Below are 24,701 nucleotides of genomic sequence, written 5' to 3'. Positions count from 1 at the left end.
TGGCGGATGGCGGGAGTAGAGGAGAGGGCCACTGATCGTTCCTCCAAAATTGTCTAGATCTCGTTCTGTATGTACCAGATACCAAAAACTATTGATTTAGGAGAAAATTTATATTGAGTTATAACAATTTATAGATTTTACACCAGAGGGGTGATAAAGGGGGAGGGCGGAGGGTGTCACTGCTTACTTTGTAATCCCTCGACTTATTTGACCCCTTGAGTCTGTGATATTGGTGAAGGCCAGTATACGTAAAGTTATAATGTGTAAAAATTATTAAATAGTAATTGCTCGAAAGGGTCGTGGGACCCCCACCCCTCTTTCCATGTTCGAAAAAATTTCGCTAGTAGACTACTGTCTGTGTCCCAAATTTCATCAAAATCCGTGTAGCCATTCTGGCGTTATTCAGTCGCAAAGACGAAAAAATATAATAATTAAATTATAACTGTTCCTAGGGGCGGGGACCACGCCCCTTTTGAAAAATATATAGCTAGTAGATCCTTCTAGACTATTGGCTATATGTGTGCAAAATTTCATCCAAATCGGTCCAGCCGTTCTTGCGTTATTGAGTCACAAAGACAAACGTCTGGACAAACATCCAAACATCCAAACATCCAAACATCCAAACATCTTCACATCCAAACTTTGCCATTTATAATATATATTAGATATATTGTTGTCTGAAAAAATCATAGCGATCGGTTATATATATAGTATATATCTCATACAACCGATTGATCAGATAAGAAACTCTTCGCAATTTCTACCCCATTCTAACAGCTATAAGCTTCAAATTTCACCAAATGCTTACGTGTATAGCATATATTGATGTCTGAAAAATCATTGAGATCGGCGGTATACATAGTATATATCTCATACAACCGATTGTTCAGATAAGAAATTTTGCGCAATTTCTGCCCCATTTTAACAGCTAGAAGCTTCAAATTTCACCAAATGCTTACGTATATAGCATATATTGTTGTCTGAAAAAATCATAGAGTACGGTGGTATATATATTATATACTTCATATACATTTTTGCCCCCTTTTTACGGCTAGAAGCTTCAAAATTCATCAAATTTCATCAAATAGTTACGTTTTCGTCATATATTTTTGAAATACGTGATTCGTAGTCATAGTTTTTACATGCAGACCACCAAAAACGTGAAGCTTTGCATCCTCACACAAAGTACCTACCTATTTTTATACCTTTCATGAAAGTGAAATGGTATATTAATTTCGTCACGAAACCCAAATTGTAAGTCCTTAAAGGAAAATAGATAGACCCACCATTAAGTATACCGAAATAATCAGCATGAAGAGCTGAGTTGATTTAGCCATGTCCGTCTGTCCGTCTGTCTGTTTGTATGCAAACTAGTCCCTCAATTTTTGACATATCTTGATAAAATTTGGTGAGCGGGTGTATTTGGGTGTCCGATTAGACATTTGCCGGAACCGGCTGGATCGGACCACTATAGCATATATCCTCCATACAACCGATTTTTCAGAAAAAAGGGATTTTTGTCATATCTTATTCAATTTAACAGATTGGAGCTTCAAAACTTCACCATATAATTTCGTATATTGCACATATTGTTGCCTGAAAAAATTGATGAGATCGGTCGTGTATATAGTATATATCCCCCACAACCGATTGTTCAGATAAGAAAATTTTCGTAATTACTGCCCTTTTTTAAGAGCTAGAGGCTTCAAATTTCAACGAATGCTTACGCATATAGCATATATTGTTGTCTGAAAAAATCATAAAGATCGGTGGTATATATAGTATATATATGGTGGTATATATAGTATATATATATAGAATATATATATATTTTCGCAATTTTAGCCCCATTTTAACAGCTAGAAGCTTCAAATTTCACCAAATGCTTACGTATATAGCATATATTGTTGTGTGAAAAAATCACAGAGATCGGTGGTATATACCCTAGAAGGCTAGAAGCTTCAAAATTCATCTAATTTCATCAAATATTTACGTTTACGTCATATATTTTTGAAATAAGTGATTCGTAGTCATAGTTTTTACATGCAGACCACCAAAAACGTGAAGCTTTGCATCCTCACACCAAGTACCTACCTATTTTTATACTCAGTTGAGCAGAGCTCACAGAGTATATTAACTTTGATTGGATAACGGTTGGTTGTACAGGTATAAAGGAATCGAGATAGATATAGACTTCCATATATCAAAATCATCAGTATCGAAAAAAAATTTGATTAAGCCATGTCCGTCCGTCCGTCTGTCCGTTAACACGATAACTTGAGTAAATTTTGAGATATCTTGACGCAATTTGGTATGTAGATTCCTGGGCGCTCATCTCAGATCGCTATTTAAAATGAACGATATCGGACTATAACCACGCCCACTTTTTCGATATCCAAAATTTCGAAAAATCGAAAAATTGCGATAATTCATTACCAAAGAGGGATAAAGCGATGAAACTTAGTAGGTGCGTTGAACTTATGACGCAGAATAGAAAATAAGTAAAATTTTGGACAATGGGCGTGGCACCGCCCACTTTTAAAAGAAGGTAATTTAGAAGTTTTGCAAGCTGTAATTTGGCAGTCCTTGAAGATATCATGATGAAATTTGGCAGGAATGTTACTCCTATTACTATATGTATGCTTAATAAAAATTAGCAAAATTGGAGAACGACCACGCCCACTTTTAAAAAAAAATTTTTTTAAAGTGAAATTTTTACAAAAAATGTAATATCTTTACAGTATATAAGTAAATTATGTCAACATTCAACTCCACTAATGATATGGTGTAACAAAATACAAAATAAAAGAAAATTTCAAAATGGGCGTGGCTCCGCCCTTTTTCATTTGATTTGTCTAGGATATATTTAATGCCATAAGTCGAACAAAAATTTACCAATCCTTGTGAAATTTGGTAGCGGCTTAGATTCTATGACGATAACTGTTTTCTGTGAAACAGGGCGAAATCGGTTGAAGCCACGCCTAGTTTTTTTACACAGTCGACCGTCTGTCCTTCCGCTCGGCCATTAACACGATAACTTGAGCAAAATTCGATATATCTTTACTAAACTCAGTTCACATAATTATCTGAACTCACTTTCTATTGGTATAAAAAATGGCTGAAATCTGACTATGACCACGCCCACTTTTTCGATATCGAAAATTACGAAAAATGAAAAAAGTGCCCTAATTCTATACCAAATACGAAAAAAGGGTTGAAACATGGAAATTGGATTGGTTTATTGACGCAAAATATAACTTTAGAATAAAACTTTGTAAAATAGGTGTGACACCTACCATGTTAAGTAAAAGAAAATGAAAAAGTTCTGCAGGGCGAAATCAAAAGCCCTTGGAATCATGGCAGGAATACTGTTCGTGGTATTACATATATAAATAATATAGCGGTACCCGACAGATGATGTTCTGGGTCACCCTGGTCCACATTTTGGTCGATATCTCGAAAACACCTTCACATATACAACTACCACCACCCCTTTTAAAATTCTTATTATCACCTTTCGTTTGATACCCATAATGTACAAACGCATTCTAGAGTCAACCCTGGTCCACCTTTATAACGATATCCCAAAAAGGCGTCCACGTTTAGAATTAAGGCCCACTCCCTTTTAAAATACTCGTTAACACCTTTCATTTGATACCAATATCGTAAAAAAATTCTAAAGTCACCCCTGGTCCACCTTTATGGCGATATCTCGAAAAGGCGTCCACCTATAGAACTAAGGCCCACTCCCTTTTAAAATACTCATTAACGCCTTTCATTTGATACCCATATCGTACAAACAAATTCTAGAGTCATCCCTGGTCCACCTTTATGGCGATATCTCGAAAAGGCGTCCACCCATAGAACTAAGGCCCACCCACTTTTAAAATACTCATTAACACCTTTCATTTGATACCCATATCGTACAAATTAATTCTAGAGTCACCCCTGGTCCACCTTTATGGCGTTATTTCGAAAAGGCGTCCACCTATAGAACTAAGGCCCACTCCCTTTTAAAACACTCATTAACACCTTTCGTTTGATACCCATATTGTACAAACGCATTCTAGAGTCATCCCTGGTCCACCTTTATGGCAATATCAGGCGTCCACCCATAGAACTAAGGCCCACCCACTTTTAAAATACTCATTAGCACCTTTCATTTGATACCCATATCGTACAAATTAATTCTAGAGTCACCCCTGGTCCACCTTTATGGCAATATCTCGAAAAGGCGTCCACCCATAGAACTAAGGCCCACTCCCTTTTAAAATGCTCATTAACACCTTTTATTTGGTACCCATATCGTACAAACTAATTCTAGAGTCACCCCTGGTCGACCTTTATAACGATATCCCGAAAAGGCGTCCACGTATAGAACTAAGGCCCACTCCCTTTTAAAATGCTCATTAGCACCTTTCATTTGATACCCATATCGTACAAATAAATTCCAGTGTCACCCCTGGTCCACCTTTATGGCGATATCTCGAAAAGGTGTCCACCTATAGAACTATGGCCCACTCCCTCTTAAAATACTCTTTAATACCTGCCATTTGATACGCATGTCATACAAACACATTCCAGGGTTATCCGAGGTTCATTTTCCTACATGGTGATTTTCCCTTATTTTGTCTCCATAGCTCTCAACTGAGTATGTAATGTTCGGTTACACACGAACTTAGCCTTCCTTACTTGTTTATTTTATATTTATCTTAAAAATCGTTTAGATATGTTCAAATTTCACCAAATGCTTACCTGTATAGCATATATTGTTGTGTGAAAAAATCACAGAGATCGGTGGTATATATATTATATACCCCATATAAACTGTAATATTTGCCCCTTTTTTACGGCTAGAAGCTTCAAAATTCATCAAATTTCATCAAATAGTTACGTTTACGTCATATATTGTTGAAATACGTGATTCGTAGTCATAGTTTTTACACGCAGACCACAAAAAACCTGAAACTTTGCATCCTCACACAAAGTACCTACCTATTTTTAATTTTATATTTATCTTAAAAATCGTTTAGGTATGTACATCTGTTCGCTATATATTTCTTATCTTATAATCCGATTATTTGGAGATTACGAACGGGATAAGATTATTGTTCAGGCCCATTCATGAAAGGTATGAAGTCTTCGGCAGAGCCGAAGGCAGTCGCGTCCTTACTTGTTAAGTCTAATACACTAAATATATTTTTTTCTTCTAAATATTCAATGCAGTCATTTATTAAATGTAGCGGGTAATTATCGCTTATTGGTAATTTATTTAAACCTCTGTAATCGGACGTCCAGTCTCGGGGCCACAACAGCAAATGCGTCCTGGCCTCCCCCAACTAAGGCGTAGTCACCCGTCACTTACTCCCAGAGTGACGATGCACAGTGTTTCGACTATAAGGCGGCAGGTGGAAAAAAGTCATAGTTACATAGTTAAATTTCGGGTAATTACCTGCCATCAGTCTTCGACAAACGGTGCATATGCGTGGAAATTTGTGAAATTCTGGCGATATTGATTAATCGGTTTAAGTGCGTTAAGCGGTAATAAATTTAATATAATAATTGTAATTTTTTAAACGATATCTATGCAGTACGAGTCATGGATAATCCAGTTAAAATATTTATCATTGATTTTGGTGTTTTTTTCTTAAAAAAACAAGGAATTGTAAATTTTTTAGATTAGTAGAAAAAAAGTGAGTACCCCTTAGTTCCTCAATAAAAGTTGATTCATATTGTAGAGAATTTTATCTAGTTTCTGCTGATATAAGCCGATTGTAGCGCACGGATTTGCAAAAATGTGTAATTTTTAATTTTTTAAATTTTTCGATTTTCAGTTCCATCTTATATAATTTCACGAAAAGAATGTTTCCAATTGTGGCAAAGCTACCCTAAAAACGAAAGACTTGAAAAAATATATAGTAACATACTTACAAAGATTAACCTTTGTATAATATCCGATAATTCGAAAGGTGAACTAAAAAGAAACATAAAATTGTTGATGTTGAAAATTGATAAGAAGTGGAATTTCGCTGTTAAACGGATTGAGCGGTTCTCTTCTAAGTATGAGCAATGGTTGAATGGTGAGGATATACTTTTTCTGCTGGAGGAACCAGATACTCCTTCGTATGATGCTGGAGAAACTTTTACAAAAGAACAACAATTCGGTCGACCCTCAAAGGACTTCCAAGACTGTGGGCAGAAAACTAAAATAAAAAGAGTAGAATTTATACTTAACAATTACACTTTGGAGGAAATTTTGTTCGCTGCCGAGCACGCCCTAGACTCGCAAAGATAAAAGATGCTGCTAGCATTATTAAAGACCTAAGCGATGACTTAGACAGTGCTAAAGATATGAAAAATGCGCAGGTAAATGCTTCAAAACAAAGGTGTCTCTCTGGTGATGAAGCGATAGGCCTCTACCTTGACGTTAAATTAACTACCAATAGCTATAAATTATTGAGAAATGTAACTCTGGGTGTAGATCACGATTTCTTTCCATCGTTCTATAGTTTAACGAAATCTAAGAAAATATACTTTCCACCTGATGAATGCAGTCTTGTGGATGAGATTTCTGCTAGTTTTACATTGCAGTCTTTGCTAGACATAACCACCAAGCGCATCTTAGACACTTTGTCCCTTTCTGGAGCTGACAAAGTCCAATCAGCAACACTTATTTGCAAATGGGGCTTAGATGGGACCTCAGGGCATAGCATGTACAAACAAAAGTTTGAAAATGCTCCTCCAACTGACGAGTACTTATTTTTAATTTGTTTCGTGCCTTTAAAGCTTGTGTAGAATGATGACCACGATACTCCAATTTGGATAAATTCCAAACCCTCATCAACACGATATTGTCGTCGAATCAAATTTATTTTTCAAAAAGAACCACCAGATTTAGTGAAACGTGAAGCAGATAATATAAGGGTTCAGATTAATCAATTGAGGCCAACTGATTGTAAATATTTCCTAGTGAAACATACTCTCCTCTCAACAATGGTTGATGGAAAAATATGTAACATACTCTCAGGGACGAAGGGAAACCAAAATTGCTACATTTGCGATGTCAAACCTAGTCAAATGAACATACCAGTTGCTTCTTACATTGCAAAGACTGGAAATTATGATTATGGGGTGTCTACACTCCATGCACTGATAAAAACATTCGAGTTTTTATTACATATATCATATAGATTTCCCCTAAAAGTTTGGCAAATCCAAGGAGAGAACGAAAGCATTTTTAATGAAAGAAAAAGCCAAATCAAGCAAAAGTCAAAAAAAGTCAAAGACGATTGCAAGTTTTGAAATATTTATTTAAAGTAAATACGTAAGTCAATGATAACCTTATTTAGAAGTACGTTGAAGTTCTATTTTTATTAAATAAACGACTGTTGATCAAATCTGAGTATAATTATCTTTACAATAAAAAGGATTTAAAAGGGTAAGAGTTGGGAAAAAAATTTTTAGTATTAGAAGCATGGGGCTTCTGTATAATCCAATTTCAGTGGTTAAGTTAATATAGGAGCAAAACTATAATGGTTTTGACTTTTTTCCACCTAACTCCATACAGTCGAAACACTGTGCGACGTCTCCCCCGTTGCAATTCAGAATTCTGCAGTTAAACTGTAATGGATTAACTGGGAATATCGCGGAGATAGTCGATTTCATGAAGCGGCACAACATCCGCATTGCTGCGATTCAAGAGACTAAACTCACAGTAAGATCCACTCCGTACACCTGTTCTGGGTATAATGTCCAAAGAAAAGATCGCGAGAGCGGAAATGGAGGCAGCCTCGCGTTTATCATACACCACTCAGTGCAATATCACATATTTGATCCCGGACATCGCCCGCAGGGACAATGTCTTAGAACGTCAAGGCTTATCTGTCCGGTCAGGCGATGCAAACCTAGAAATCATCAACATCTACAACCCTTCTGCCACCTGTTGCCCCAGTGGACACCGTCCTAATATCAGCGCCTTACTCACTGGCAATAATCGCATTATCTTAGGCGATTTCAATGCCCATCACGATCTATGGCATTCAAACTTGCAGACAGACAGTATGGGTGAGATGTTGGCGGTTCAAATAGAAGAAACGACGTTCTGCACAATAAACGGAGACGCACTCACACGTATTGTAGGGAGCTGTCACAGTTTGCCGGATATATCAATCATTAGCGCAGGACTCGTAAACTGCGTCAACTGGCAGCCGATGGTAACATTTGCATCCGACCACCTGCCTACACTTATTTCGCTCGAGCTTACCGCCGACTGCATTGTCACAGGAAAACGCACTTTCATAAACTTTAAAAAAGGAAAGTGGGATGAACACAAATCCTTTACAGACAACCGCTTTGCTGCCCTCCCTATATCGACTGATGCTCGCCAAGGGGAGCGTGCTTTCTGTAAGGTAATTGAATCCGCTTCGGCTCGCTTTATTCCCGCCGGTAGAACTCCCGAAATTCGGCCTCACTTTCCGGCGGAGGCCGCAAATTTAGCGAGAGAACGTGACCTTATAAGACAGCTCGATCCCGGCGACCCCCAAATAAGGGATATAAACCAACGCATCAGATTGCTTGTAGATTAACACAAGCGGGCTAAATGGGAGGAGCACCTAAGCGGTTGTACCTCTCTGCCGGTGTAGGTAGGCTTTGGTCCACCATAAAGTCCCTATCGAATCCGTCTAAGCATAATGACAAGATTTCCATCGCCTTTGGCGATAAAGTGCTGTCGGATGCGAAAAAATGCGCGACCGCTTTTTGCCGACAATATATAATGCATTCTACGGTCGACAAGGTTAGACGGAGGGCCAACAGACACACACATAAACATAAATTCAGCGCGTCTCCATCCAATTACCATCACCGCCAAAGAGGTTGAGGATGCCATCGGTCATGCTAAACCATCCAAAGCAGTGGGCCTAGACTGCATAGACATGCCGATGCTTAAAATCCTAGGGAAAGAGAGTTTCAAATATTTAGGACATGTCTTCAACCTGTTTCTTCCCACATTTGTCATTCCCGAAAAATGGAAAATGGTCAAGGTGGTCCTGCTACTAAAGCCTGGGAAACCAGCTAACATAGGAGAGTCATATCGCCTGATATCTCTCCTATAGCCAGTAGCAAAGACGCTTGAAGCCATTTTGCTCCCCTACCTCAAAGCAAATTTTAAGCTAGCCTGCCATCAGCATGCTTCAGAAAACTTCATAGCACAACCACCGCGCTAAATGCCATTAAATCAAAACCCCCACCACAGAACAGTACTCGTTGCGCTAGAACCAGAAGGAGTTACTATCGTTTCCTACGCCGATGACTGCACAATAATGGCCACAGGCACAGGCCCACAGATCGATGAGCTCTGCAACAGAATAAACGGCTACCTCCCTGATCTCTTCAGTTTTTTCGCCTAGCTAAACCTGGCATTATCACCGACTAAACCCTCCGCGACCTGATTTACAACATGGACGTCCCAAACGTCGACCATTTTGAACATCCACGTCGATGGCACTACGCTACCGACTGTCCTACACCACAAAATCTTGGGTGTTATGTTTGATCAGGATCTACATTTTGGTGAGCATGCAGCCGCAATTGTACCGAAAATCCAGAGCCTAATAAAATCCTCAAATCTCCTGCTGGCAGTACTTGGGGAAAAGACAAAGAAACCCTCATTACCACTTACAAAGCAATTGGCCAGCCGATTGCAAGCTACGCGTCCCCGATATGGTCGCCAAGCCTAAAGCTACAGACCTGCCAAAATACTGCTCTCAGAACCGCCACGGGTTGTCTTCTTATGTCACCAGAACACCTCTATATAATGAGGCGAGAATACTCCCCATCAGGGAGAGAAATCAGATGCTAACCAAACAGTTCCTGTTGAATACCCAGAAACCTGGGCATCACAACAGATATCTGATTGATGAGCCAACACCGCCTAGGGACTTAAGGAGTCATCTCCGTAAGCACTTTGAGGAAATACGGCACCTAAGAAAGAACTCAGCCGTAAGATGCAAAAAATACAAGCAGGTCCTCAGTGAACTCCACAAACAGGCGTCGGAGCTTTATGCCAGGAATTATCCGGTGAATCCGGTACTCAAAGAACAATACCCAAAACTTGCAGAAGAGGAACGCACACTCACCAGGGAAACTTCGATCTAGATATTGTAACAGGTTAAACTTTTATCTATCCAGAAGCAACCCCGACATACAAAATGTATGCCCTGCTTGCAATTTGTCCCCACATGACACCAACCATCCCTTCAATTGTAATGTGGAACCAACGCCTCTAACACCCCTCTCATTATGGTCCACCCCTGTTGAAACAGCATGTTTCCTTGGACTCCCGTTAGAGGATATTGATGACAATTTGTGATAGGTCGCACTTATTGGATGGGGCGAAACACTGCTACAACAACAACATCAACAGCGGTACATTCGGCAGTAGTAACAAAGGCAGCGGCATCAACGATAGCGGTACAGTCGGCAGTAGTACCAACAGCAGAAACAGCATTTATATCATTAACTTGAGATACGCCAGCGGCAGGAACTTCATTGGAAACTGAAACGCCAACTATCTCAGCGGTCATACATTTGAGTTGCGTTAGCGTAGCAGTGGACGGGAATACGACGCCTGCGTCAGTTTAAATATTAATATTAAAAGTTGATTTAACAAATTATAATTATTTTTTTTAATGAATGATATTTTTCATATCGAAAATGAAAATCAAAGAAAAGTATAAAAAGATATAAATTACATAGTTATTTAAAAGTTGATATATGTAGAAGTGTAAATTGTGGTTTACAATTGAGATGTCTGGTGAACAGTGACAGCTTCCAACCATATGCGTGGGAGCGTCCCCGTTTATCGTGCAGAAAGCCGTTTCTTCTATTTGGTCCACCAGCATCTCATCCCTTCTGTCCGCCTGTACATCAGATTTCCACATATCGTCGTGGGCTTTGAAATTGCCTAGAGATTTTCACCCGTGAGTAGTGCGCTGGGGGTTAGAATATACCCGCTATAGGTATGCCTGTCGTAAGAGGCGACTAAAATACCAGATTCAAGGGGTTGTCTAGCGCAAGCCTTTCAGGTTGCCAGCGCAATATATAGCTTCTCCAAACCCAGTTGTCAACCTCACCTAGCCGTGGCGAATCCTGTTTCATTAACACCCGAGGTTCTGGCGACCCCGAACTCCTCATTGGGGATGGTAGGGCGGTATGGCCTAGAACAGGGATGGGCCTATTTTCGGCTCCTAAATCAGTTTCAGTGCCAGCGAATGCTAGGTGAGACGTTTGTGTATTTTGGGGTATTAGGGGAGTAAAAAAACCCATTGGAAATATCGGACGCTTCGCCTCAAACGATATTCATCGTAAGAAGGTTGCGTAAACGCTAAAAAACTGGATTAAAATATTCTCTCTCAACCTCGAAAACCAACTCCCAAACTGTGTTGCAATAGTACGAAAACAAAAACATACATTTTTTGGCAAGAAATCCGAAATACAAAAAACGGAATAACCATAGACTGAAGTCGACTTTATGTTAAGCAGCGCATTATTGACATTCATTTCGCCTCCGCATACATTTAATTATATGCAAGCCGATTCATTTTGCAATATATATATAAAAGTATTTAAAAAAGTATATTTAAAGTAGTAGCATTAGAGGAAGTAGTAGTAGAAAAATGTACTAATGCACGTTTCGTATACAATCGTGGGAAAACGAAACCCTTTTCAGACTTGTTGGCAGTGTTGCCGTGAGCCTAGAAAGAAATGTATCAGTTTACAAATAAAAAAAGGTACCAATCGCATAAACAACGACTAATTTTACCAGTTTTATTATAAACATAACTGCTTTCATTTGTAAATTTCAAATTATCGAGGAATTTTCAAATTTCTTCAGCTCACATACATATATCGTTAAATCCACACTGCAAAAATTGATGGAGCATGTGTTGCATGTGTCTTTAATTTACGGCGACCATTTTTCTAATTTTAAAACTTGCTTTGTTTATAATTTGAATCATAAAGGAACTTTTAAAATTACTACTGAAAATTCTGTTCGAGTTGTGAATCACAAAAGCGACATTACATATTTGTGGCCTTTAGTGCGAGCGAAGCCGCCGGTAAAGGCTAGTTTATCCTAAAACGCTTAATAATTTGAACATAATAAGAGCGGTGGCAGCTCTATTTTCCACATAGCTTGGTAACTGTTAAATATTTATCAATCTTATGTATGTTTGTATATTATTCTCTTCCGGTGTTCTTCGCCCCACATACCTGCACTAGATCGTCCCTCGCTTAGCACTTAAATGTGCAAAGCGTGCCCGTATGAGCAAAAGGCTCATACGAGCCGTTTTGCCCATCGCTGGCCTAGAAGATCGCATGTGGTCATACCAAATTGTTCCCGAGATGGTTGAGCTAGTCCTTTAATGGTGCTTGTTACAAGAACGTACCGGATCTGTATTCGGCAAAGGGCCCGCAACATCGATAACACTCCCCAAGGCCTTCAGGGAGTGTCCTTATCGCTACAACAACAACCACCGAAATAAAAACATATAATATTTAAAAATCTGATGTCAAATAACCTGGTTACAAGTAAGAAGAAATTTCGGCTGTATTTGCAAGGATCAAAAAGAATAAAATAAAGTTTTCCCGAGACCCTCTCAACATAAGCTTCAAATTTCAGAGCGCACTTCCAACTTCCAACTTTTTTAGTTTGTATGTGGACCAACCCAGTCTAGTGGTTATGTTTAATTTTGTCTTAGGACATATTTTATCAACCTGGCGATAAATAAATACAAACATTAACCCAAGCTTGAAGTAATTTTATATACTGCAAATTAGAGTTGCTTATTTCTATATTAGTGCTCGCGACCGTACATATATAGTCTTACCTTATCATAAATTGTCGTTTTGACTGTAGGCTAAGCAAACGTTCGTGCTCGTTGCGATGATGCCGTCTTATGCTAAGTAGACGTGAGTCTGCGACTAGCACTAGATCCAAACCGAAATTGAATCCAGTCCAACGCCACTTTTGATAGCCGGGCTCGAGTAGTATGCGCCCACAACGCATACAATTTTTATAAAAAACATCCGGATCGAGATTTTGTGGACTGTAAAAATTATATATTGTGGCGATTATTAGCATTTCTATACATCACTATGCTGTTAGTAAATAAATGTACAACATCAAAGCAAGCACACATACACGTAAACTGCAAAGCTAAGAGCGAAGAGAATATTTCATATACATACATATAATCAGCAGCTAAGAACGAAGAAGAAAGAGAAATAGTCACAAATACATGTAATCAGCTAAGAGCGAAGATGACATTACGCACATATATATGTATATGTTTATATCTAAATAACCAACTAAGGTACAGAAATGAGAAATAGATAAACAACAATAAGGTCTAGACCATAGGAGAAATAGGCGAACGAGTCCAGGTGTTACAACTGAACAGTTCAATTACTTCAACGACTACTCTGAAGGTAAAACCCCCAACTTTTGACCGTTCTGTTCCTTTCCAGATATCTAAGCTACAATTTGAGAAGACAGCGGCGAAGAACTGAAATTCTGAAGTTATAGTTGCTGCATTTTTCGTGGCGTTAAAAGGACCTGCTGCTGAAATCTTACAAACCATTATAGAGGGAGAACGAAACAATTATGAAGCATTGACGGCCGCAGTGGAAATGCGGTACGGAAGCGAGCATAGGAAGCAGATATACCAAATTTAATTGCAGAGCCGCTTCCAGAAGGCTAATAAAACATTGCAGGAGTTCGCGTCGGACATAGAAAGATTGGCTCATCTCGAAAATCTGGACGCAACCGTGGAATACACCGAGAGGGTACAAATTCAGAGCTTTATAAACGGAATACGGGACGTTGAAACGAAGCGCGCTGCAAATGCAAACCCAAAACCAACATTCGCTGAAACGGTATCACATGCACTGATTCAGGAAACAGCCACGCTTTTGTTTAAGCTTTTGTGTAAGGCTTTGCCCAACAGAGCCAATAGCAATACATTTTTTTTTTTCAATCGCTCCACTAATAATAGCATTTCGTACATAGCTTTTATCTATTATTTGCCCCGCTCTAAAACACGACATAGCTCAGAGTGGAGCCAAAGAGCACATTTTCATTGCTACTACTCTGCTGGAGCAAATGCGAACACTGGTTTAGACCTGATTGTATTTAGAACCCTCGGCGGTCTAAACATACTTAATAATTAGTCTGAACAATGCTATGTATATACAATATACCATGCTTAGGTATCATCAATGTAACCTCATACTTTCAACTCGAGATTAACCTAGATAAACTTGCTTTTAAACATTTAACTTCTGTAGACATATTTAAGTTAAACTCCCTAAGATTGAACGCTTACAATTTTTCTTTAGCGCAAACAGTATTACATGAGTCCACAAATCACAATGCTCGAATGTTGTTGTTGTTGTCGCAGTGCACAAGTCTGGCATTGTCGGATTATCTCCAGAACCAAATACTGTAGTGATAAACTTTGAGAGAGGCAGAGTTTTTCAATATTGCATACTCGACTCAGAAGACAGTGGAATTAAGACATAATAGCCTGAAGAATTAGTGTTAGCTTTAGATATACCAGCAAAAACTCTTATCCCAGTCGGGATATATGATATATCGACAAAAATTCAGTAATAAAAATGAACATCTAGTCAACTCATCGCGCTCGTGCCCCATGAGATAAAAACTATGGATATCGAGTTAAAACTTACACTGAAAGAAATGGTGCTAGTAAAATCAACAAATCGGTTCTATTGTTCTTGTGTAATGGTAAAATGGTCCAAGTCATCTTTTCACTGACACATATGGCAAGACTATAACTTTCATTACTAACATTTCATAGGTCCGACACATAAGCAGTTTTTCATATAGATGAGTTTAACACATGCTTATGCATTATGAGTAGATTGCACGTATTTTTATGGAGAACGGTAGAATGAGCGACACTGGCGCCATCTGATATTGAAAATTAGCCAACTCCCCAATTTTGTTCCAAGCAAATCATAAGAAGAAGAATTTGACATTTGCTTTGGCTAAGGGTGTCGGCACACTTTGCAAGTGAAATTATTTTTCCCACTGGTTGGTAAATTTCCTAACATTTTTCGCAATTAAAAACTGCAATATAACAATCGAATACGACACCAAATATGTTAGCAAGTATTTTTGTTGTACAGGGAGACTGTTTACAACAGTGCTTGGCGTAATAAACTTCAATTGCCAAGTCTGAAGTTCCTTCATATTTACAAACGCAACATCTTGGTTGATTGTAGCGATGTTATTGGAATGCATAAGCTTGTGTTAAACCCATCTATATGAAAAATTTCATTGTACCGCGGCCTTCATTGTGAATGCTAAGAGGAATAGGAAATGTATATATAAATAAGTATTCAGCCATTGTAAGACTGTTTGGCAGAAAGAATAAGATACATATATGGGGTGCAATATAAAATGACGATTGGCAAGAGTGTCCTCGACATTTTCATATTGCACCGCCATTGATTGTAATTTTGGCACCGACAAACTCGGACGTCTCTTCCGTGAATTTTAATAAAAGCGGGTCCTGTCACGGTCGCCATGTCACCAACGTAAAATGACTTCACCAGCCGTTCGTCACTCACCCAGGTTAGCTCCTATGCCGTGGAGGGCGCCGCCTCAAGATGGTTGCCGTTATTATGTCTAAGTGGAATTTCTGGGCGGTCTTGTGCGCCAAACACCCATTTAAATAAGAGCCAAGTTTATTTCATATTAAATTTCGCTTTTAGTAAAATTCACGGAAGAGACGTCCGAGTTTGTCGGTGCCAAAATTACAATCAATGGCGGTGCAATATGAAAATGTCGAGGACACTCTTGCCAATCGTCATTTTCATATTGCACCCCACATATGTATCTTATTCTTTCTGCCTAACAGCCTTACAATGGCTGAATACTTATTTATATATATATTTCCTATTCCTCTTAGCATTCACAATGACATGTTAGTAATGAAAGTTATAGTGTTGCCATATGTGTCAGTGAAAAGATGACTTGGGTCATTTTATCATTACACTTGACTTAACGGAGATTTGGTGAAATTGATCGAATTATGGTTAATTCGACCGAGTTCTTTGTCAAGTGAACAAATTAGTTTAGTAATTTCAACAGAAGAGAAATTGTCGCTCTTAAGTTAACAAAATTCTGTAAAATTGACAGATTCCTAATCAATCTAACTGATTTTTTTGTTAACGCAACTAATCTCACTGGTCATTTCAACAGCGATCAACAGTCAATACATGAGCAAATTTGAAACAGAATTTTACGCTCACTGCGCTCTCTACTTTGTACTTATGTATGCTGTGTACTATACGTATGCACATATTTACGTATGTATATGGCGGCCGCAGTGGTGTGATGGTAGCGTGCTCCACCTACCACACCGGACCTTGGGTTCACACCCCGGGCAAAGCAACATAAAAATTTTAGAAATAAGGTTTTTCAATTAGAAGAAAAGTTTCCTAAGCGGGGTCGCCCCTCGGCACTGTTCGGCAAGGACTCCGAGTGTATTTCTGCCATGAAAAGTTCTCAGTGAAAACTCATCTGCCTTGCAAATGCCGCAACATAGGTACTTTCGTACAGAAGCTGTCTCAACAACTTTTTTTTGTTCATTTCACTACTAAAACGGTCAATTACCAATCAACGATTTGTGCGCAGTTGATTCAACATCTTGTTGCCATGGATAAAAATTGACAGAAATTTCGGTTGAATTGACCCGTATTTCGGTTTTTTCAAAAACTTTTAATGTTTAGTATTGCACCAAACTGAGAGTACAGAAGTGTACCACCATTCTATATGGCGAATTGCTTGGTAGTATTTGTTGTAACAACGACAACAACTCTTCCAGAAAGTTTATGAATTCTTTACGCTCTGGTGCGATGGAAATTATTTTTTCGACCTCGTCGAACCTTTGGTTCATCTTACTTGCTTATAAGCTCTCCAAAATGATAGTGAGCGATGAACTTTTGAGTTGAACAATACTACCCTTGATGAGAGTATGCAACGAATGGCGCCGGACGCAGTAAAAAGAAAGCGAAACGCATCATAGTTTTTTCGAGAATATTTAGTTTCCATGATAGCTACTCATGTGATATTATCCTAAGACAGTTAGTCATTAATTGAAAAATCTCCTTATTTCTCGAAAGAAGAACAATATTCAATATGAATATATGTATACTTGCTTTTTCGAACTTGTTTTCATATTTTTATTGCGAAACACCAGCCAGAACGGGAATAAGGAACAAAACGAAACCCGATTTCGAAACGAAAGGAAATAATTTTGATGAAAAAGAGCTTTGCAATAATGAAACCGAAACCTGTCGTTGCTTTGAATCAGTGTAATTCCTTCGCGAATAGCTGCTAACTGTAAAATTTTTTGATTAATCAAAGCTTATTTGAATCCTTGCAAGCAATATTTTATTTAAAACATGCAAGTACACATATTTTTGGTTAAGAGTGTAAACCTGCCAATCTAAGTCATAGAAAGTAATTTCAACATAGAGTTGGCATACTCCGTTAATAGCCACTATATTGTGTTACTGTTTTTCTCGGCTGATGTGGTATCTCCTGCTCTACCAAGATGCATCTTAAAGAAATTTTTGACCTAAATGGTACTTAGTCTGTTCACACTTTTAGCTAATGATATGGCTAATGATAGGCAAAAATGTTAATGAACCGCGATGATACAGGGCGTCAAAAATTCGCATTTTTCCCTGCGTACAAAAAAAGTTTAGATGATTCTTGTACCACTTCTTCCGAAATTATAAAAATATGAATTTCGACAAACTGTATCATCGAAGTTTGTTCATATTTCGGTCACTACTTATGCACAGGTAATGTGCCCAACAATGAAAACATTTTCACCAACTTTGCTGGATTTTGGAGATAAGTTTTTCGAGCGCGAACACACACATTCTTATTAAAAAACAAATATCAAAACGATCAACACATTAAATTTACTCACCCTTCTTCCGGCAAATGATCGACCTTCAAAATTGAATGCCAATGACTCAATACATGGCTATGTAACCAGTCCTTTGGAATGATATTGTCATTAAGTACGATTTTTATATCCGTATGATGGTTTGTTAAGTACTGCGTACGAAGCGCTTGGAATGGTGGTACAAACTGTTGACCATCAGGTGTGGCCAGGAATGGACGCTTTTCACTGCGATTGCCGAAGTATGCTTGTATTAGGTCGGCAAGAGTTTGAGCTTCACTACAGTTGCTACTGCTACTACTACCACTTCTACCTCTTTTATTTTCAGTTGAAGGTAATGTTATGTCACAAGAATTCTCTGGATCATATTGTGGATGCAAACGTAAATACATCCATGTACGTAGCAATGTATATAAAGAAAACTCCGTCTGCATAACATACAAATCTGGACTAGATATTAATTTTGTCATTAATTCTATACTTATTTGACGCAATAAGTTTTCATCTTTAGGATAAATGCATAGCAAATTGGTTTCCAACCATACCATTGCAGCCTTTTTCACATTTACACTACCGTATTGACAAGCAGCTTCATAATAACTGATGGCAGTCTGTAAATAGAGAATGTGTAAATACGTTTTTTGGAACTTTTGTTATATCACTTATAAGACGTACTTCCCCATTTATGGTTTCAATCATTACTTCAGCACATTTATCAATTATACCCTCTAAATGGAAAAGTGTTGCTGTGGCCAAAACTGATATGACCGCTTTCGGATCGATTTCTATCTCGTCAGAGTACATTGAACCGAAAACTGCATCAAGAGCTAAAGTAGAAAAGAAGCGGTTATACCAAATTCATAAGAAACTTAATGGGCAATTTAGCAAACACTATTTTTGTTGATACGTTGCAAACATGTTTCCATCAATCAAGTGATAGAAATTTAGTTTTATGAACGGCGAGTTGAGCCAACTGCCAAAAGAAATTTTAAGGAAAATTACTTAAATTATTTTTTACACTTCACCATAATATTAAGGGGAAATATTTTATTCTTAACTAGCATTTTAAAATGACAGAGAACTGCCAGACAGCCGAATAAACACGTTGAGCAAACGTAGCAAAACAAATTTCTGTTCAGTAGTTTCTAAAATACAAAACGTTGAGCGGATCGTAACTATCAACGGTGCGTTCAGAAGATAGATAATAAATTTTCACACAGGGTCACTTGCTTTATTGACGAACATCCGTCTGCAGCCCTCAAAAAAGATAACCCTTTGGATAGCAGGCGCTTCCTCCTCAACTTTAAAGGCATTCAAAATAAAGTCTACATGTTCTTAAAAGTACATAGTTGTTGCCCCTAACCAAGTATGTACCTATTTTTGAAAAAGCCATATTTTTTTTTGCTGCAAAAATAAAATTTCGAATTTTTTTTGTTTTTCAAATTTTTGTAAATTATTGGAAATAATTTATTATACTTAGCTGAGCAAAGCTCACAAGCTTCGCATAACGGTACCCCGTAACTAATCGAGATAGATATAAACTTCTAGTTGTTGTAGCAATGCTTCGCCCCATCTAATAGCTGCGACCGATCACAAATTGTCATCAATATCCCCTAACGGGAGTCCAAGGAAACTTGCTGTTTCAACAGGGGTGGACCATAATGAGATGGGTGTTAGAGGGGTTGGTTCCACATTACAATTAAAGAGATGGTTGGTGTCATGTGGGGACACATTTCAAGCGGGGCATACATTTTGTATGTCGGGGTTGATTCTGGATATGTAAGAGTTTAACCTGTTACAATATCCAGAACGAAGTTGAGCCAGAGTGACGCGCGTTTCCCTGGGGAGTGTGCGTTCCTCTTCCGCAAGTTTTGGGTACTGTTCTTTGAGTACTGGATTCACCGGCAATTCCTGGCATAAAGGTCCGACGATTGTTTGTGGAGTTCACCAAGGACCTGTTTGTGTTTTTTTGCTTCATACGGCTGAGTTCTTAGGTGCCGTATTTCCTCAAAATGCTTACGAAGATGACTCCTTAAGTCCCTAGGCGGTGTTGGCTCATCAATCAGATGTCTGTTGGGATGCCCAGGTTTCTGGGTATTCAACAGGAACTGTTTGGTTAGCATCTCATTTCTCTCCCTGATGGGGAGTATTCTCGCCTCACTATGTAGATGGTGTTCTGGGGACATAAGAAGACAGCCCGTGGCGGTTCTGAGAGCAGTATTTTGGCAGGCCTGTAGCTTATTCCAGTGGGTAATTTTTAGGCTTGGCGACCATATAAGGGACGCGTAGCATGCAATCGGCTGGCAAATTGCTTTGTATGTGGTAAAGAGCGTTTCTTTGTCTTTTCCCCAAGTACTGCCAGCAAGGGATTTGAGGATTTTATTACGGCTCTGGATTTTCGGTACAATTGCGGCTGCGTGCTCACCAAAATGTAGATCCTGATCAAACGTCACACCCAAGATTTTGGGGTGTAGGACAGTCGGTAGCGTAGTGCCATCGACATGGATGTTCAAAATGGTCGACATTTGGGTGTCCATGTTGTAAATAAGGTCGCGGAGGATTTAGTCGGTGATAATGCCAGGTTTCGCGAGGCTAAAAAACTGGAGAGATCTGGGAGGTAGTCGTTTATTCTGTTGCAAAGCTCATCGATCTTTGGGCCTGGGCCTGTGGCCATTATTGTGCAGTCATCGGCGTAGGAAACGATAGTAACTCCTTCTGGTAGCGAATGTAGTTTAGATATGTATATAGAAACTAAACAAAAGTGGGGATAGGACACCACCCTGCGGCACCCCCTGTTTAATTCTTCTTGGTTTTGATGTTTCATTTCTAAATTGTACCGATGCCTGCCGACCCACCAAATAATTTGCGGTCCACCTATTAAGACATGGGGGAAGGGTAGATCCTTCCAGGTCTTGCAGTAACGTGCCATGATTGACCGTATCAAAAGCTTTTGATAGGTCTAGCGCAACGAGTACTGTTCTATGTTGGGGGTTTTCATTTAAACCGCAATTTATATGGGTGCTGATGGCATTTAGCGCGGTGGTGGTGCTATGGAGTTTTCTGAAGCCATGCTGATGGCAGGCTAGCTGCAAATTTGCTTTGAAGTAGGGGAGCAAAATGCCCTTGGCTACTGGCGATAGGAGAGATATCGGGCGATATGACTCTTCTATGTTAGCTGGTTTCCCAGGCTTTAGTAGCGGGACCACCTTGGCCATTTTCCATTTTTCGGGTATGACAAAGGTGGAAAGAGACAGGTTGAAGACATGTACTAAATATTTTAAACCCTCTTTCCCTAGGCTTTTAAGCATCGGCATGGCTATGACGTCTGGGCCCACTGCTTTGGATGGCTTAGCATGACCGATGGTAATTTAGCCATGTCAGTCCGTCCGTCCGCCCGTAAATTTTGAAGTATCTTAATGAAATTTGGTATGCAAGGTCCTGGGCATTCATCTCAGATCGCTATTTAAAATGAACGAAATTGGACTATAACCACGTCCACTTTTTCTATATCGAAAATTTCGAAAAACCGAAAGAGTGCGATAATTCATTACCAAAGACGGATAAAGCGATGAGAGTTGGTAGGTGGGTTGACCTTATGACGCAGAATAGAAAATTAGTAAAATTTTTATAGAAGGTAATTTAAAAGTTTTGCAAGCTGTACTTTGGCAGCTGAGTATGTAATGTTCTGTTACACCCGAACTTAGCATTCCTTACTTGTTTTTGATTGTAGTTTGTTACATTGCCAAAAAAATTGAAAACAAAAAAACCGGACTAGATTGTTGCCTCCATTAGGCATTCAATAAAGCGATAATGAGGTAATCAAGAAAGTGCTGTTTTTAATGGAAGATTGAGTTCATAAAGGGCTTCTATGTAGAGAGTTTGACTAAATATCTCGATCTCTGTCCCATCTAGAAAACTAAATTAATATAAAGGAAGTAAAAAAGGCACATATATAGTAAGGTGTAACATCTATGAATAGTAGCGCATGTATTTATTTGTCATTATCTTCGTAGTTAAAGCTGTTTTCCATTTTAACTATTTTTGTAGAAAACGTAATATTTTTTAGGGCTGCTGACGGATGCTCGTTGATGAAGTGGCCCTGTGTGAAAAAAAAAAATTAATTATTTCATTAATTACATTTAGACCATATTAAGCTTCTATGCGAAATTATTATAAAAGCTTTAGTGTTGAAAACTTGACCAATTATTTCATTAATCCTCTGGGTGAAATTCGTATTAAGCGCCAATTAAGTGAGTTCGTAATTATGTAATAGATTATGCACCGTTGCCCAGATGGATCACAAGCCCATCACATACAGTTATTCTAGGAATTAACCGATCTTATAAAAAACCATTGTTCATTTGATATTTATGGACCGCCATATTGACAATGGCTGCTGCCACACAAAGCACAAAAATACAGTTAATTCAATTTGGGTTGCCTCACTTACCTTCCAACGTAATGCGTTCGTCTAAAATTTTGATATGTACAAAGTCCTGGCATGACTCCTTCCATGAGCCATTGAACATACTATAAAAATATGGACTTTGGCAGAGGTAAACCTTGTGAAGGTTCCATACTTTGCCCAATGCCATAACAGCAATATCTGAGTTTTTCTGCTCCTTAAAAAGTGCTTGGTAAATGTATTGTGTTGTGGTGAGTAGTTTTTTTCTAAACGAAAAACAAACAGTGAATTATCGTTGATAGGTCAATATTACGAGGGTTACTACAAAGCTTTTGTGACACTTACAGCAGCGAACAGAAAAATAGCAGTGTGTACATCAATCTCGAAGTGTACATCAATCTCGAAAACGTTTTCGAAAAAAGTTGTAAATTGGAGAAATTTTTGCGAAAACTTCTAGCTTTTTATTTAGAGTTCTCTGGCGCAGCCTAGAACATATCGCCCGTTTTATTATAAACAGGTGTAACTCAAAATTTTAATTTGTTGGAAAAATGCAAACACAGTTTTATGGTTTCATTACAAAAATTAAGTTCAAAGACCCCTGGGCCGGACATCTTCGCCCCTAGGAGTATTCTATGTATGTGAGCATAATCTTACCATTTGGCTGCTGTAGGGTATCTTAAAATTTCGAAAAATTTAAATTTTGGTTTACATCAGTTTAGAATAAAACGTACGATATGTAAAACCCTCGTATGTATATACCGTTACCTTAATTCACAAAGGAGCTAACAAAAAAGTTATTTGAAGCTATTTATATTTACTAACACTTTAAAAATTTTAATTAGAGTGTTTTTATTATATCATTCCAAATTCTTAAAAAAAACGTAGTTTCGTAAGTGTTGGTTGGGGATTTTGTGAATGAAGGTAACGTTGAAGAGAAAATAAATATTTGTATTATTTACTTCTTTGGCGATTGTGTATCAATATTTCTCAGATTATCTGAAGAACTATTTGAGTCAATGGAACGTTTTCGTTTACGTCGTCCTGCTAATATATTCGCTACACTGTCACTGCAATGTTGTAGCGGCTCCGCCAGTTTTACAATAAGCTGACCCATATTAACGCCGTCGAAGACGCAATACGTCGGAAAGTATTCGACTTTGAGTGTCTGTAGTAAGACGTTTAAAATTTTTTCAATTCAATCTATCGCTCCTGAAAAGACAATAAAGAGAAAAAAAAGGCAACATGAACACATATTAAACATATGTAGGTATCATCAAGCTAATAAATTCGAAGTTAAGCAGTAGTTAATGTACGTATTAGCGTAATGCTTATATTAAACCTCAGCTCCTTTGGTCATCATTAAATTCCAAATATTAAAACGACAATAATGTAGAAATTTTAGCTAAAGAAAAATATCAAATATACGTACATACGTATGTATAAGAGTCAATTGTTACCCTTAATTTCATAAGTGGATTTTTGCAATTGTTTATTTACAGTTAATGCCAAATACGATTTTCCAACAAATTTGTGTAATGAAAATACCAGCCGGTAGTGGAAGCATTTATCAAGTAGTGTGCAAAATTTCAGCAATTTATCTGTAGGCGTTCCTGAGAAATTCATTTTACTATTTCTCCCCATGATTCAATCATAAGAGGTTTGCTCGGCTGACACATATTTTGACAATTGCAGCCATTTTGCTCCCAAATCGAATTGACATCCGTTGAAGGTGTTGTTTCTTTGCGATTTTTCGAAAAATATTAGTAGTAGAAATAGGAAGCAAACAGTTTACAAATACCCGAGAAGTACTGAACTGCATACATAATTCCCTAGAATAACTTTTTTAATTTTATGATGAATTAGGTGTGGCTGGGCTGACCATAGGTATTTTTATGAAAAGTACGGACACCAAGGAATCGTGAACTTTCGTAAACCTATGAACATACGACCCCTAAACCAATTGAAAATTCACGTAAAAATGTCATTAGTACATAATGAAGGTGCCACAACGAAATGTACTCATTGAGCATATTAACTTAATCTGTTTATTTTTGGAATATTATGTATATACTTATTTCATACATACGGTCCTCGTGAGGTAGTTTCAAACGAACGCGTTCCGAAAATTATAAATTAACGGTTTATCCGGAACACGGAATCCTTAACGGAAAAGAGCTTTCCGAAATTTCAGAATAAAAAGGTGAATACTCCCTGTGTAGCAGGACCGCATAAAAGCTGAACTCTTCTGTCAAAGTCAAGGCCGGAATACAAAGTTCTAAGACAATAAGTCA

The 24,701-nt window shown here is 38.2% G+C and overlaps 1 protein-coding gene across 2 annotated transcripts in view; it reads right to left on the bottom strand.

Annotated features, from left to right (window-relative positions):
* Window positions 1-24,701, bottom strand: part of gcl (germ cell-less) — a 100,181-nt gene that overhangs the window by 27,904 nt on the left and 47,576 nt on the right. For both annotated transcript variants that reach the window (XM_067772646.1, XM_067772647.1), the window contains exons 2-6: window positions 23,370-23,619; window positions 22,456-22,676; window positions 18,681-18,832; window positions 18,030-18,616; window positions 12,888-13,106 (exon numbers count right to left, since the gene is read on the bottom strand). In XM_067772646.1, the coding sequence (XP_067628747.1) occupies window positions 12,888-13,106; window positions 18,030-18,616; window positions 18,681-18,832; window positions 22,456-22,676; window positions 23,370-23,524 (1,334 nt within the window). In that variant the 5' untranslated portion in view covers window positions 23,525-23,619. The remainder of the gene's footprint in view (window positions 1-12,887; window positions 13,107-18,029; window positions 18,617-18,680; window positions 18,833-22,455; window positions 22,677-23,369; window positions 23,620-24,701) is intronic.

This window comes from Eurosta solidaginis, chromosome 3, assembly GCF_040869045.1.
Source record: "Eurosta solidaginis isolate ZX-2024a chromosome 3, ASM4086904v1, whole genome shotgun sequence".
In the NCBI taxonomy this organism is placed as follows: Eukaryota; Metazoa; Arthropoda; class Insecta; order Diptera; family Tephritidae; genus Eurosta; species Eurosta solidaginis.
The sequence above is the reverse complement of the archived record's forward strand: the minus strand, read 5'-3'. Positions and strand labels throughout refer to the sequence as shown.